This window comes from Centropristis striata, chromosome 22 (genome assembly GCF_030273125.1).
Source record: "Centropristis striata isolate RG_2023a ecotype Rhode Island chromosome 22, C.striata_1.0, whole genome shotgun sequence".
Taxonomy (NCBI): domain Eukaryota; kingdom Metazoa; phylum Chordata; class Actinopteri; order Perciformes; family Serranidae; genus Centropristis; species Centropristis striata.
The window spans coordinates 10,546,248-10,562,530 of NC_081538.1; the positions used below are offsets into that span (position 1 = coordinate 10,546,248).

The 16,283-nt window shown below is 40.6% G+C and overlaps 2 protein-coding genes across 2 annotated transcripts; one reads left to right on the top strand and one right to left on the bottom strand.

The window, feature by feature from the left end:
• Positions 1-60: 60 nt before the first annotated feature.
• On the bottom strand, positions 61-12,043 carry dhx57 (DEAH (Asp-Glu-Ala-Asp/His) box polypeptide 57). The gene is made up of 25 exons (XM_059325523.1): positions 11,902-12,043; positions 11,282-11,315; positions 10,981-11,161; positions 10,520-10,876; positions 10,185-10,388; positions 9,154-10,046; positions 8,878-9,059; positions 8,651-8,772; positions 7,844-8,039; positions 7,595-7,719; positions 6,974-7,107; positions 6,825-6,879; positions 6,492-6,706; positions 6,278-6,394; positions 6,095-6,191; positions 5,166-5,339; positions 4,739-4,939; positions 3,646-3,922; positions 3,334-3,429; positions 3,139-3,222; positions 2,355-2,492; positions 1,948-2,022; positions 1,695-1,829; positions 1,418-1,618; positions 61-735 (listed from the first exon to the last, which is right to left on the bottom strand). The coding sequence occupies exons 3-25, from the start codon at positions 11,157-11,159 to the stop codon at positions 592-594; spliced, it is 4,401 nt and encodes a 1,466-aa protein (XP_059181506.1). The 5' UTR covers positions 11,160-11,161; positions 11,282-11,315; positions 11,902-12,043; the 3' UTR covers positions 61-591.
• Positions 12,044-12,155: 112 nt separating this feature from the next.
• Positions 12,156-15,311, top strand: morn2 (MORN repeat containing 2). Its single transcript, XM_059325526.1, has 6 exons — positions 12,156-12,388; positions 12,563-12,595; positions 12,679-12,729; positions 13,644-13,750; positions 14,100-14,236; positions 14,442-15,311. The coding sequence occupies exons 1-6, from the start codon at positions 12,382-12,384 to the stop codon at positions 14,542-14,544; spliced, it is 438 nt and encodes a 145-aa protein (XP_059181509.1). The 5' UTR covers positions 12,156-12,381; the 3' UTR covers positions 14,545-15,311.
• Positions 15,312-16,283: the final 972 nt, after the last annotated feature.

Here is a 16,283-nt window from a genome sequence, read left to right on the forward strand (position 1 = left end):
CAAAGAAGCAGTCACTGTGAATATATAAGAAATCCAATATGGACCCAAGAAACTTCTCAGTTGTGAGTGAGACACACAACCCAAAATAAAAATGCACTGTTTGCAAATTATATCCGATATCAAATTCAACAACCGTGTGCCAATTTACTGTGCATACAGTAGAAGTATGGCCTCTAAAAACAAGACCTTCTCTATTGTTGAATTGTCAAAATAAGACTTGTGAAAATAGCGAGAAGCACTTCATTCCAGCAATAACAATGATGGAGGTTTGTTAATTACCTGCATAGAGCCATGGTTGGTTTTTGCTATAAAAAGCCTCCAGTGCAGTAGCACAATAAATAGCTTTTTTTTCATGTAAACTTGTGATTAAGTGTCAGTATCTGCCCTGCTGCTCTGTGATAGATACAATATACATTTTAACCAGTCTCAGGGTTGCTGACCTCGCCTTCACTAACTAATGGAGTAGCATGTTGTCAAAATCACTTTGTGGCAGTGGTGCAGGAGCAGACAGACACCTTCACTGCAGAGCTCCATGCATGTAAGCCCCTGAGGGTGACAGAAAGGGTTGGAAGTGGGTTTTAAGTAGCAGAGCTACTGCGTAGTGATGAGGTGGACTATCATGTGGATGATGCGGGAGCCGCGGGGGCAGCTGCACAGGTCCATGCTCGGATTTCTGATTTTGTCCTCCAGCAGCTGGTCCAGCTCCCAGCGCAGCTCCTTCACCAGCTCAGCCACCTGGGTAACACACAAACACACACAGACATACACATATTTATAGAGCCAAGTTTCATTAGTGTACTTTTGTTCACCCAAGGCTGCATCTACACTGAATCAGATGATGTGGTGGGGGTTGCTTTTCTCCCAAAGTTTCGACTTTTCAATGCATGTCACTTTTTTTTTTTTCTTTCTTCAGTAGCCTGTCGTCCCTACTGTTCAGCCAAAACACACCATCCCAGCTAAACCAAAGCACCTAATTTGCTGTTATTTTGTGCATTTGTCGTTGTTATAAGAGTTATTTTATGGCTCATGGGAGTGATTTTTCATTTTTTTCATTAATAATCACATATCATGATTCAACTTGCGAATGGGATTTTGTGTCTCCTTTACTGCTTGTTCATTACTATCAATACAGACAGGTTTGCAAAAAAATGCTTATGCTTATTGCAATGATTTTATGTGGCAATATATGTGATTATAGTGCACTGTTTTCTCTGGAGCCCTTGTAAAAGCCTGTTAAATCTTTGCAGCATTTCAAACGGCTTGTAAACTTTTCACAGCATCATCCCTTGCTGAGGTCTGAGCCAGACTTATTCTCGTGAAAAAAACACGGTTACTAAACTTAAAACTGGAAAAAACATTTGCAAAGACACTTTGGAATATCTTTGTTCATGTGATTAGGTTGTCTCTTCTCCCTGACCTGGTGAGAAGCGGCAGCAAATCGGATCCATCCGTCGTCGAGGGAGATGATAAACTCTCCCTTGTGCAGCTCCACGTTGACCTGTCCGCCTCCAAACAGCACCAGCGGGTAAACAGACACCATGCTGCAGTCCCTGATGAAGACGCGGCTCGTCTTCACCTTCTCGTGGTAAACCAGGTAAGGGCTGTTGTAGTGGCGGACCTGGAGCACAAAGAAGAAACTCATGAGGCCTGTCACTCTAACTGGCCGTTAAATACAAGAGCATATTTTAACGTACCGTGTAGTTAACTGAAGACGGGTGCACATGGACACAGCCATCATTCTTGGTCATGAAGCGCAGCTCGTTGGCTTTGGGCTGCATCTTCATCGCTCCTTTGCTGGTCATCTTGTAATTCCCCTGAGGAGCTCGTACCTGGAACAAAGGATCAGACACAGGAGCGTGAAGCCAAATAGAGATAGCAGGCATGAGACAGTTTTATACATTAAATACTGACTACTTTACTATCTGATGACAGAGAATGAATACACACCTGGACCACATTGGGATAGAGAGCAGCACAAAGCATGGCGGACATCAGCCGGATGTTTTCTGAGTTCAAGTTAGCCTGGAAAGGTATGAAATTTATCATTATTAGAAGATTGTCTTAAAGACTAGGGATAGATTGTGAAGTTAAAAAAAACATCTGAAATAGGTCTGTGGCCTCATTCTGTTTCAAGATTCCAAGTGACATGTGCAGCTTTTTGAAATTGAAATAAACTCTTTATAAAATTAGCCAGATAGAAGTACAAGACAGATATATTGTACAACGGAGACATTAATGTGAATTGGAACAACAAATAAAAACACTTCCAGCATGACTCTGTGAGTGTGTGTGTGTGCGTCTCTGTGTATGTCTGTGTGCCTGTGTGTGTGTGTGTGTGTGTGTGTGTGTTTTACCTCTGGGCCAGTTGCCTCCAGAACACCATCGGTGCCTTTAGAGCACATGCGCTCTATCATCCTGGCCCTCAGCCCCTCCTTGATGAAGCCAATGTCAGACAGCAGCTCAGCAAACTGCCTCTTCAAACTGGCGATTTCCTGCACAGGGAAAACATTTTTTTATGGCTTTTTTGTTACATCATTATAGAAGAGAATGAATGAGGCACTGAAGAACAAAGTTGAAATAGTTTTGAATATTAACCGTTTTATTTTATTTCAGTTTTGACTTTCATTTTAGATTATTTTTAGTTAGCGTTAGCGAGTTAAGTTGAGTGTCAGTTTGTCAGTTTCCATATTTTGATGTAGTTTTACAGTAGTTTTTCAGTTTGTTTCTATCTATTAGGACTAGGTTTTATGTCTCAGAAATATGAAGCTACATCTACAAACAAAGTCAAACATATTTGAGAACTGTATAGGAGTTGCTTTAATGTTTAAATCCACAATTAAATATTGTGTGAAACAACTTGAGCATTCTTTCACTACCACTCAGGAGAAGACTTGTCATCCTCATCCTGACCATAGCTGGTTAACAAAACCATGCTCGTTATTTAATTCAAGAAGACTATATATGAAACACAACAGGGATTCATTGTGAAGCAATTTTGGCACAGTTTTTTTTAACCGGGCAATATCATTCAATTTAGGACTTCATTTTTATTAAGTTTCAGTTCATAACAATATTTTTCACTGCATATTTTTGTTTTAATTTCAGTTTACAGTAATAATCCTGCTGCAGACAGCTCACCTGTAAGCCCCGTCCAGACAGAAAGTTCTCCCGGCAGTAAAGGTAGCCAGCCTGGTTGCCATTCCTTGCAGCAGAGCACCATCCCTGCAAAAGGAGGAAAATCCATCACATCTTTCCCTGGATCTTTTCCAAATGTCAATATTTCTACATATAAATACCATTTTTGTATAATTTTCCATAAAGATAAGTCAGTACCTTGTATGCCTGCAGCAGCGCTAGATGATCACTACTGGCCACGGCAAAGGCCAGTTTCTTCTCATTCGCTTCTTCCCGGTGATCCCATGGAGACACCTGGAAAACAGGCAGAGTATTTCTATAATAATACATTTTATACATAATAATAATAATACACAATACATTTTTTGATGAATTATAATGAATATGTGGGTTTTTCTCTGCTAAAAAATAAACACAAAGATCACATAGCTGGTAACAGATACTAAATCAGCATTGTCAAGCCTAGGAGTGACACATATGGTCTCTCAACAGTGGCTAGCGGTGTCTTACAAATGGTGATTTGAAGGCCAGACTGGCAGCGATGGTGAGTGCTGGGTCGAGGCAGCGAAAGATGGCACCGAACAGCATGAGTTTCCCGATGCGCACGTCGACGGGCAGGCAGGCCAGGTGGTAGCCCAGCGGGGTCAGCTTCTCATCTGCAGTTAGAGCTCCAAGGTCCTGCAGGCGCTGCTTGGCTGCGTCTAAGCTTCCCATAGCCGGGGGCTCGATGAGCCGAGAGAACACAGACTCCAGCGTCCGCTCAGCAAACACATCCAGGATTTTGATTCTGTTGGCAAGAGGGGGAAATGGTAAATATGAGCAAAGGCAATCCGTGTATCTTCCGTTCAATCAAAATCCGTTTGGAAATCAACAGTGACCTGTTTTATCAATAATCTACCTTTCATTTACATTATACAAAAGTCCCACTTTTCTCTTTTTTTAAACACAGTGCACGACCGGGATATGAAGTATGAGAATAAGGGCCAGAATGTTAATTTTGAAAATTTACATTTTGCAATTTAGTGGTCATGTGGTCAGGTTTCTATGACCCCGAGGTTCCCGCGACCTCAACCTCTTTCATTAGATCCATGCTACATGCAGCAGCACAGACACATTTGATTACATTTCAAAAATGGACACATACACGCTTTTTTAAAAGCTAAAGGAGGGTAAACTTAAGGTTGGAAGACATGTGACAAAATGCACATTTTTTTTCATTTTTTATTTTTCTCATTTCCCATCTTCTTATGTTAGGAGACATGGGAAATAAAAATGAGAAATCACAATGATTTCATATTTTACAGGCATATTTTGAATAAAACAATCAATTTTTTTACTTGAAAAAAAAAAAGAAATAAATAAAAACATGAACATTTTTCATTTTTCATGTTTTGATTTCCAAATGGATATGGATTGAACGGAAGATACGCGGATTATGGGGAAATATTGTTTTGCATATACTTAAATCTGACATGGAGCTACAAGTAAACCAGTCCCTCCCTCATAAATCCCAATAGCCATGTCATACATAAACCTCGATAATTTGCATTTACAGAGGCAGTGGCATGTTGGCAATGTGCAAAGAACAAACAGATGGATCTACCGGAGGCAGAGCTGCTCTAGAGGAACTCTCTGGATCTCAGGCAGCTGTTGCTCAGCCAGCTGGTGTTGGAAGCAGTGGCTGGTGAAGAGGTGGAAGCAGACCCCCGAGGCCACGCGACCTGCTCGACCCCTCCTCTGCAGAGCGTTGGCCCGAGAAACCCACGAGTCCTCCAGGCTCTCCATGCTTTTAGTTGCATCGTACCTGCAAATAGAACCAAGAATAAATTAGAAATGGAGATTTTAAATAAGTTCTGCTTTCCAAGTCAAATCAAATATATATGATTATAAAACTACTGTATGTTTGATTGTGTTGAGCAACAAAAATGTGTTAAAATCCATTACCCTTGTTCTCTAAAACACACATTTACATACAGTTCATCCAAAGGATCAACGTAACATCTGTTCACTGTAATCCAACATGAGCTCACCTTTTCTCCTTCATCTTGCCAGAGTCGATGACATAAACAACGTCATCAATGGTAACCGAGGTCTCTGCGATGTTGGTGGAGATGATGATCTTTGTGACCCCCTCTGGGGGGCGGCTGAAAACTGCCTGTTGCTCTTCATTGGACAGGGTTGAGTGGAGAGGGTACACTTCACACCTTACAAGAGAATTAGATTCAATAAAATTTTATTTATTCAGCCCAGAATCACAAATTTCAGAGTGCTTTACACTCTGTACAGGGTACGACACCCTATCCTTTCACCATCACAGCCTCCAAGGAAAAACTCCAAAAAAAAAAACCTCAGGGAGTAGATGGTGTGAGAGGGGAGAGGGTGGGAGGATGGAGGGGAGGGTTGAGAGGCTGAGAGAGACAGAGAAGAACATGACAGTAACAGCACTAACCCTACAGTCAAGTCTGTGGCTAATAAAGGTAGATGTGCTGCTGGTAGAGTCTGTAGCAGGACCATAGCAGGCGCAGCAACAGTCCTGACCCGACCATGACCCATGGTGAAGAACATAATTGTAGTTGGTAAATTCATCCACATTAATAAGTAGCCTTTAACTAGTGTTTATCAACTAACTTGTTTAATTTTTGTGTTCCATAATTACACTCTAAAAAAACTCAACATTTGGATAATTCTGTTCAAGTATCTATCTATAGATGACTGTGAACTGCTGCTTTTAAGGGGTCTGCACATTAAACAAAAATAATGAGGATTTTACTTGATTTCAAGCCCCAGTAGACAAGTATTTGGAGAAAACACAGCACTGCACAGCATGCACACGAGAGTGCATTTGTGAAAATCCTGTTGTCAGCTAAGGACATGAATTTCATGTTTGCTCCACAAAGAATAAAGAAAGAAAAGAAAATATATGCTTGGTACAAGCACACACACAAGTTTATACACTGACCTGCTTGCACCCCTGTTATTGAACATTCTGTTGGACTTGAGCTGTTCGTAGAGCATCTTGATCTCAGCCAGGCCTGGCAAAAACACAAGCACTGCACCTGGATACAGAAACACAACATAATGAAGGTCCACACTGAAACCTCCACAGAGTCTACAACTACAGTATACACAGGTGAATTTTTACCTGGAGGGTAGTTATGTTTTCCATCTACAATCCACTCCAGCAGGCTCTCCACCAGGTCCATGTTAATCTTGTCCAGGTCCATTGCAGCAATAGTCTTCAGCACAGGTTTCTTAACATCTGCATCAGCACCGTAACAAAATGTAGCATTCCTGCATTAACAGTTTATTCGTATAAGATGGTTCAGTCCGGTTTCTGATACTTGTTCTTAACTCACCTTTGTATCTGACTGTGAGATCCTGCAGGCTGAGCTGCTGGTCTGGAATGGAGTCTTTGACAAAGTCCTTCTTACAGAGAGACATGAAGTTCCACATGTCATCACCCAGGTCGTCCACCATGTCCCTTTGCTCTCCTTTGCTTCCACGTCCACTTGAGGAAGATGAATTCTGTTTCCCTGAGCGCATGTAAGGGCTGCCATCCTCCATGACAAAACTTAGAATATAAATTAAAAAAAGTTAACTACATCCTCACATCATTTTTAAGACAACTATTGAAATATTTATCACTAGTTTGATTACATTTTCTTTGTGGTGAAGGACGATTTACTTACCGTGTTTTAGTGATGGCATCTTCAAGAAAAAACTGGTCGACAGGAAAAGTACGACCTGAAATTAGAGAAATTCATTGGGTGAGGTAGGAGATATGGATATTATATAAATGCATATCATATCTTAACAGCTATCACAAGTGGCTAGTTACCTGGTATGTGGACAGTAGGACAGTTGTAAAAATAGTCAGAGAAGAGGTTGGCATTCAGTGTGGCACTCATTAGAATGATCTTCAGGTCTGGCCTCTGCATAATCAGGTCTTTTAACACCAACAGCAGGAAGTCACTGACGAAGAGAAGAGGAAATAGAGATGAACAGTTACAGAGAACAAACTACGTAGAATAAGACTGTAAATACATGTTGCCTGTTGGAGAAGATAACCCCTGAGATTAATGAATACACTGAAAATTGACTAATTGACTCCATTAATTGACAACTCGATGAGTGAACCATGTTCTGTATTAGGACTGTACTGAATGCCATTTGTATATCATGTCAAGCTTTGAATGTCTATCTTCATACTTTATGAGGTCAACACTCTTAAAAGAAAATCCTCAAACAAACAAACAATCTAAAAAAGTAATATAATACTAATAATATTAGTGGAGCCTAATCTAATCAGCAACTGTACAGGACTACTAGGTTTAAATAAAATGAACAGACATCTAAACAGCACAGCATTTGAAAGTTGATCAGTGTAATGAATTAAGCTCTAAAGTTTCAAACTATTGGGTACAGCCCTATTCGCTGCGCGTGATCTGCATCATCTCACCTCTCCTCCGTTCGCTCGTGCACCTCATCCACAATGACGTGTGTGATGCCTTTGAGGTCTGCCTCGCCCTCCAGTCTCCTCAGTAACACACCTGTGGTGCAGTACAGCAGTCTGGTGGCAGATGTCTGAAAGAAGAAAGAAGTAGAACATATTTTGTAATATAGTATCTGGCTGCACATACTTTGAATCATATGCAACATACTCCTATACTAAGTCCTTTAGGCATGTAGATGTGAAATGTGGCCGCACCCGAACACTCTCCAGGCGGATCTGGTAGCCCACTGAGTTGCCGAGTGACTCTGCACGCTCCTGCGCTACTCTCTGGGCCACCGAGATGGCAGAGATGCGGCGTGGCTGAGTACAGATGATGTTGGCCACCTGCTCTGCAGGACCACCTAACGAGGCGTCAAGAATGAACTGAGGGATCTGAGTCGTCTTACCACACCTGTGCAGAAGTAAGAGAAAATTAATATTAATCAGAATCATATTTTTTTTACAGTGAGGTATGCATACGTTTCCGTCTACTACTGACTTGCTTTATTTACAACCTTCCAGCTGCTTAATTGGGATTTTAATAGAGCTGAACTGATTTATCATTCAGCCAATTCCATCAGCAAATTGGCACATCTTTTCCAATGTGCACCAATATGATATGTTTGTTAGAACATAATAAATCTTAATTTAAATGGTCGGGAATTGACTCATATCGAAGATACACTTTATTTTATATTTTCTCAGTGTTCATTTGTAGAATTGGTGGGAAATGTAATACATAACAAAGCAGAAAAATGTTAAATTCCCACCTCCCTAGTTATTTCAGCCTTTTAATTACCTTTGCATCGCCATGTCAATGCACAAGACACATAGAAAAGGCCCAGTTTTATTCCAGCTCAAATATTCAACATATGGGCCACCATAAAATCAGTATTATATCGGTCTTAGTGAAGATACAAAGCCACTTCAGATTTTTCACACATCCTTGTCATCCATCTATAACCAAAACACATTAATTTTCTTTGTGACTGCAAACACTTTAAGCATCTCTGTGTGACTCACCCGGTCATCCCACTGACAACCAGCACCTGACACTGGTCTAACAGGTCCAGGATGTTTTCTTTTTCATGCCAAGCCGGCAGTTTCCTCCTCTGCTCCAACATGGACCTGAAACGCCCAGATGACTGGGTGAACAGAAGGATAAAAGAAGAAGAACAGTGCATTAAAATACATACATCATGTTGGAGAGGATGTGAAGTAAGATAAAATGTAAAGATGTCTTCTTTTACCTGTTTCTTTTTAAAGTCCCTGCAAAGCTTGCCATTTTCTTTCAGTAAGTTGTCGATCTTCAGGTTGTGCTTGTTCACCATCTTCTTCCTCAGATTGACATAACTTTCACTCTCAACTGGAACAGTTTCATCCTCATCGTCTTCATCCCTGTCATCCAGCTCCTCTTCTCCCGTTTCTTTGACTTAAAAGACAGAGGAGGAATTTCAACTCATATTCACGTTTTACTTGGTGAAAAATATAAACACAAATAAATATAAATAATCTTGCTGACTTACGATCTATGGGTCTCTGGTTGGTAGGTGGAGGAGGCCTTCTGCTGTTGGTATAATTACTACTACTCCTGCTTTCCTCAGAAGCATTGCTCTTTACACTTTTACTCTTTGCCACAGAAAGAGAGGGTGGAGGAACCACAACAGGCGGTGGCGTGCTGTATTTGTGATGACTGACAGCCAGCAATTCCTTCACAGTAGTTTCATCCTCACATAAGCTGATTAGAGTGTAAACAACAGGCTCGTTGCTCTTTGCTGCAGCCAACGCTTCTCCAAACAATCTTTCAGTGATGCTGAGCCTCCCTGCAGCCCCGAAAGACTCGTCGGTGGTGCTGAAGGCGACTATTGGTGCCTGAAATGGGTAACGATTTCCTTTTGGGAAACGGATCACTAGTTCATATTCAGGAGGAGAAAAACTGCTGAAGCCAGGCTGGCTAGGACCATATGGATCTGGGGAACCAGCCCCAGATTTCCCTTTATCAGTGGGGAGTTGGTGCTTAAACTTGCATTTGTCCCCAAACCGGCAGCCCTGCCCTTTCAGGAAGAATCGGCAGACATCACGGGCGTTAACAGTTCCTCTACCACCTCGACTCCCAGCTTGCCTTCCATTGTTGGCAGCTGTGTCTGCGAGGAACAAGAGGTCTAGGGTTACTGTCCAGACTGTATTTGCAATACGCTCACTGAAGCGATCCCCATAAATGGCAGTTAGAGCCAGAGCTTCTTCCTGCCTCTGGCTCAAACACTCATCCATAGGTACCCCTTCAAGGCCATCAGAGGAAAGAGCTTTCTGTCCGTAACGCTCATTGAAGACCTGACTGAGTAGCTGTTCCAAAGTGGCCCCGAATTCCCCTCCACCAGCCTCCAAAGCCTGCTTGCTGCGCTCCCTGTCAAACCCATACCTACACAAAGGAAAGATGAGAAAACACAGGGTAAGAAGATAAATATTCCCAGATCTTCATTTTTTAGGTTCCTGCCAGCTCAGCAACAAAAACACAAGCAGGGTAACTTAACTCCAAAAAAACTAATTTGAGCATCACCTGCAGAGTTTCCCTATGGCAAATAAGGAGATGACAGGTTCAGGGGTGGGTCGTTCATCATCAGACTCTGTCTCATATGCTGGACTCTCTGCTCTCTCAACGGGTTCGTCATTAGTGGCCCAAAACTGGCCTTCTTCACGGTGGTCCAGCTCATCAAACTCCTCCTCATTTTCTTCTCCCTCTGAATAATCTGAACCAGATTCACTGAGGCAGAAAGGGTTATATGAGTTCATATAGTCATGCAGAGGAACAACACCACTTAATCAAAACATACATTTTCCAATTAGTTTCTTTTCACAGATGCAGAATATTTGACATATATAAAATGTACTTACTCATATGCCTCATCAAAGTCCTGGGCCTGCAAATTCCGCAGCAGCTCCTTGAGTTGTTCTTGGTTTTCATTAGTCATGAAGATCTTCTGCAAGGGCATGGTGCTCATTTCCGGCCTGATGCTGTCACCTGTCTTTGGGCTCGGCCGTGTCCTCGCCAGGGACCTTGGGAGATCCTTGACGCTGCTTCTCCCCCCGCCTCTGCCATCCCTGTCATAATCTCTGGCTCCCCTTCCTCTACCTCCATCCCTGCCACTACCACGACTACTGCCGCCACCACGGCTACTGCCACCGCCACGGCTACTGCCACGGCTACTGCCACCGCCACGGCTACTGCCACCTCCTCGTCCTTTGCCAGGTCTGCAGGGAGCCAGGTAAACACAAAGAGAGAGAGAGGTGAAGAGGAGAGATGAGATGAAAAAAGGGAAATCATCAGCACAATATTTTTTTTACTAAATACATACCTGCTGGGACGAGAGGGTTCAAAGTCAAGGCTGAAATCATCTCCATCATCCCAGAGACCAGCTCCGCCTTTCCTACCTCCACCTCCACCTCCGCCACCACCTCCACCTCCTCTTCCTCTTGGCTTGTTAAACTTCCCCCCTCCTCTGTTGGGCTTCCCACCTCTTCTCCTTGCACTCATTTCTGTGTTGATACATACATGACCCGTTTAATCACATAAAACATATTCTAGCTTCAAAGTATCACCTCCAGCACATCGTGGATTCCTTAAAATACACAGCTGTTATCTCGCAGTATACTCACCTTCAGTTAGTATCCTCTCATAGCCGCAACCAATCTGTGAAGAGAAACACAAAACGCTTAGTTTGAATAAATCTGCTCAGCTCTGGGAGTAAACACGATGATCCTGGATACACCAGAGAGTGAGCTGCTGGTTGAGCAGGCAGCTACTGTACATCCACTGCAGTGCACAGAGTCGCACATAGCTGTGGGGTGGCTCATTGTGGCACTTCAGTTCAAGTGTGAGCAATGAGATGGTGGCTGACACACAGCGCTGCTGGCTACAATTATGCAATCAAACGGAGCATGCAGACTAACAACCCAGCCAGAGCGATGACCACTTAACTCCACGCCTGGCTGGCTGACATCGTGTTTTGTTAGCAAGTTACAAAGAACAGCTCTAAACTGGTATTCGAGTGTAAGTCAGTCAGTAAAGTGTATTAAGCTCCAGCTAGCTAACAAGCTAACGGCTAGCAAGCTCACTTACTTCTGATTCAACAAGCGTTAGCGTGACGTTAGCAGAGAGAAACCTCCTCACAAGTTAAGGTTTAAATGCGTAAGAGTGCCATGAATATATGAAACCGAGCCAAAAGTGGGAAAGTACTTTAAAAAAAACTTAACTTTCATAACAACTATGGACCAACCTGACACAGCTGTTCCGACCACCGGCAGCCTGCATCTCTTTCATTGGTAGAAACTCAAGAGTTCAAAGTTTCTTTTCCGGTGTCCGGGGAAGGAAATAGATAATATTAAATAAATGTATTATGTTATATAATATATGTAGGTGGTTAGTACTAAAGTAAAAGCGACATATGTTGAGCTAAAATACATTTACACTTTCAAAAACACTTTTTTTTAAGATAACGTTAGAGCTCGACCAAATCTTGTAACCATGGCAACTGCAGTTTGCGTCGAGAGAGCTGACTGCCTTTTTTCTTTAGAGTAGCCAGGAGGAGTGTTTATTTTTAGCGCGATTTACTGAACAACTATAGCAACAAGTTTGTTTGTGTCGTTTTAACAACGTTTTTAATAGAGTCGCTTGACTTTTCACATCCCATAATTGGCCGGTATCAGCGTTTCCTGTCGGTTCTGACAACCATCTGCCGGCTGGTGAAGCTGTCAGGATGTCTGGTGGAGTGTGATTGTGTTTCTAACACCCAGCACACACACACACACACACACACACACACACACACACACACACACACACACACATACACACACACACACACACACACCACACGCACACAAACGCTTCTGTATTTCCTATCTGCCATCTAATTGTGCAATCATGTCCACTTTCAGACAACAAGGAAAGTGAGGATTTAAAAACTCAAGGTAAATATTCGAGTTTTACGCCCTTAACATTTTCAGATAGATAAGGTGTTTGAGAAATACATGTGTGTTTTATTTGTTTACAGGGGAAGGAACTGTCAGTGTGTCCTACATCTTCCCCAATGGGGACAGATATGGTGAGTGATTAGCAGAGGAATGAATCAAGTACATTTACTCAAGTGGGCCTACCTAAGTACAGTTTTGAAGTACTTTTTACTTCACTTGAGTAATTCGATCTTATGCCGCTTTCTACTTCTACTCCACCACATGAGAGGAAAGATGGACAGAGGAAAGTTTTGGACTTTTTACTTCATAACATTTATCTGACAGCTTAGAAATTAAGAGTTTTACATACAAAACATAGGAATAGCTTTAAAAAAAAAAAAAAAAGCAGCTATGTTGTCAGTGGTGGAATGTAACTAAGTACATTTACTCAAGTACTGTACAATTTTCAGTAATGTGTACTTTATACTTCTACTCCATTTTGAGGCACATATTGAACTTTTTACTCCACTACATTTAGCTGCCAGCTTTAGTTACTTTACAGGTCGAGATTTAACACAAAACATGATCAATTTAAAGTGAATATACTTTTTTATTTTATTTTATTAAACCTCATAACAGTACAATCTGAACATTTTTGCATATAATGTGCACTCTGCACATTCTCCACTTAATTTGCACTAAGTTGTATATATTATAATTGTATATTTTGTATTTTGTTAAATGTCTTTTCTTAGATTGTTTTTTTATCTTATCTTAAACATTGTGTGAATTTTTGCGGCTGTAACAAAGAAATTTCCCCGCTGTGGGATTAATAAAGTCAAATCTAAATCTAAATCTATATTAAGTAGTTAAAATTAGCCCTCTCTTGACTACATTAAAACACTGCTTAAGTAAATGCATCAATATGAATAATCTAATAATATATTTGGAATATTTATAACAATCTGAGTGCAGTACAGAAAATAAATTGTGAATAAATAAATTGTTTAAGTAATTTTTAAATGTAATTTCCTTTTAATGCCAGTGTCTTTTCCCTTCCCCACAGAGGGGGAGTGCAGCAAGTCTGAATCAGGGGTGATAATGAGAAGCGGGACTGGTAAACACACCTCAGCAGGGGGCATCATATACACTGGACAGTGGCTAGAAGACAAAGTATGTATTCACTGTGTGTGTACTAAAATACTAAAAAAAAGTATATATGTACATTTAGTCAAGCACTGTACGATTTGAGGTACTTGTACTTTCCTTGAGTATACATTTCAGAGCGAAATATCTAATTTTTCGGGCATTCTGCATTGAGTAATTTTGCTTTTAATGTTTAAATTACATTTTCTCTATTAAACATACAAACTTTTACTTCAGTAACAGTTTTAATGCAGGACATTTATCTCTGTATTTTACAGTGTGATGTTAGTCATTTTAATTAAGTAAAGGATCTGAATATTTCCTCCCTCCACCACTGTCTGTTGTTAGTCATTCATGCTTGCTAATTCTCTCTCAGATGCAGGGCAGAGGGACTCTGCAGCATCCCTCTGGATCGCTCTATGAAGGAGAATTCAAAGACAACATGTACCACGGCACGGGAACATATACCTTCCCCGATGGCTCTACTTACACAGGTCACTTTCACAAGAACAGGTAAAGGGCAATAAAGTTGGAAGAGCAAGGCTCCAGTTCTACACTGAGCAGTTTCAAAATTGGATAAAACACATTATTTAATATGAATCAGTTCTTTTGGAGGGAAATGTTCAGACCCAAGACTTGTTTTATTATTTTGTTTTTCTTTTTGGCCATATAATTATATCAAATGGAAGATTTTTATGTGCTCACTGGTGTGCTGTAGGTTGGAGGGAGACGGGACGTTCACTAACACACAGGGACAGGTTTGGACGGGGGAGTTCCATGGCAAAGCAGCGCTGGGACTGAAAATGCAGCACAACATTTAGGCAAAACAAGTATTATTGTACTGCACTGATGGTATTAAAAGAAGACTCATCATAAAAAAATGTACATGCTTTCAGGCTGTTCTTGTGAATGTGATAAATATATTTGCTGACTACATATGTTTCTGCCAACACCCAAAGACCACACAACCATGTATTTATGTGTATTGGAGACTAAATATGCAACTAATGAGTCATGTGTTTGCCTGGAGTCACTTTCTCAGCTGCATCTCCTGCTTTACTGGCTGCCAACAATTATTTGGCTAGTCGATAGTCAGAAAAAATATTCGCCAACTATTTTGATATGCCATTAATCATTAAAGTTTTTTTGGTGAAAAAATGTATAAAAGAAATAAATAAAACAGTCACATGAAAACTGCAGACTGTTTACACAGAGCAGAGAGGAGAGGACAAGAGATGTTCTAAGTAGAGGTTGTAAAAATGTAAATATTCCAATATGTGTAGGATGTGGAGCCACCATTTTTCCAATGGTAAGAATTGCAGGCATTTTGAAATATATATATATATATATATATATATATCTTTTTTGATAAGCCATTAATCTATAAATAATATTTTGTGTGTGTAGAAATGTCAGAAAGTAGTGTTTTCAGCCTGTCAAATATGGATATTTGATGATTTTCTCTGTTTTATCTCATATGAAACTGAATTTTGGGTTCTGGACTAAAAAACAAGATATTTAAAGTTATGACCTTAGATTTTGACAATCTGGGGTGAACACTTCTCTATTTTATGACATTTTATACACCAAACAATTAGTTGATAACGAAAAATCTGTGATTCCATCTGAAAAATAAGCCTGATTTTCTCCTCAAATAAATAACACAAAAACTTGGAACAAAACCTCCAACTATCTCCCTGATGACTTTGGAAGGATGAATATGGGCCAGTTTTACATCATTACACCAGCAGCCAATCACAGAGGGGGACAAGCTCACCACGTCCCCGTCCACAGCAGCTGTACCCAAACTGTTAGAACATTGGCCCGAGGAAACGTATGATGTGATGTGAGTGTGTGGTCAGTTTGACCTTCACTCTTGATGTGTGTAGGCACGGCTCTGTGCATGAACCAGCACGACCCCTCAGCTAATAAACAATCACTACACAAACAACCACAACTGTTCAACATTGTTTAATAAGCATCTCTGATATTGTCATTCTATTGAATAATGCCTCTATGGATCTGTAATTGCACATACCCCTGAACAAATTCAGTATTGAGTATTTATCTAGACTATACAGATATGGAAATGTGTGTAACAAAAACACATATATACTGTAGTAACACCCATATAATGCTAAACACTTCTGGTAAAATACTGTACCAGATACGAGAAACAGCTATTTTTCATTGATTGTACAATTTTCAGGTAGAAAATAACATTTTTGTATTGCAAACCTTCAGTGGTGATTTGAATGAAAAATATGACCACGATGAAATAAAAATAGAAAATGGCACTCAAATTTGGCACAAGATACAAAAAAATACATGTGAACTTGAAATGTCGCTGACATAAATACAAACTCACGTTGAGTTATTGTGTTAAGTGAAAATGTGCAGCCTATGCAGTAAATGTTTAGTGCTTCAGGTGCTATTTTCATAGAAGAATGTGATGATACATGTGTATTCATCAGTACAGGCAGTGAGCTAGATGATGGCAAGGAAGCTTTAAAACTTTTGCAATATATTATCTCCATAAACCTGAGAATCTATAAGGTAT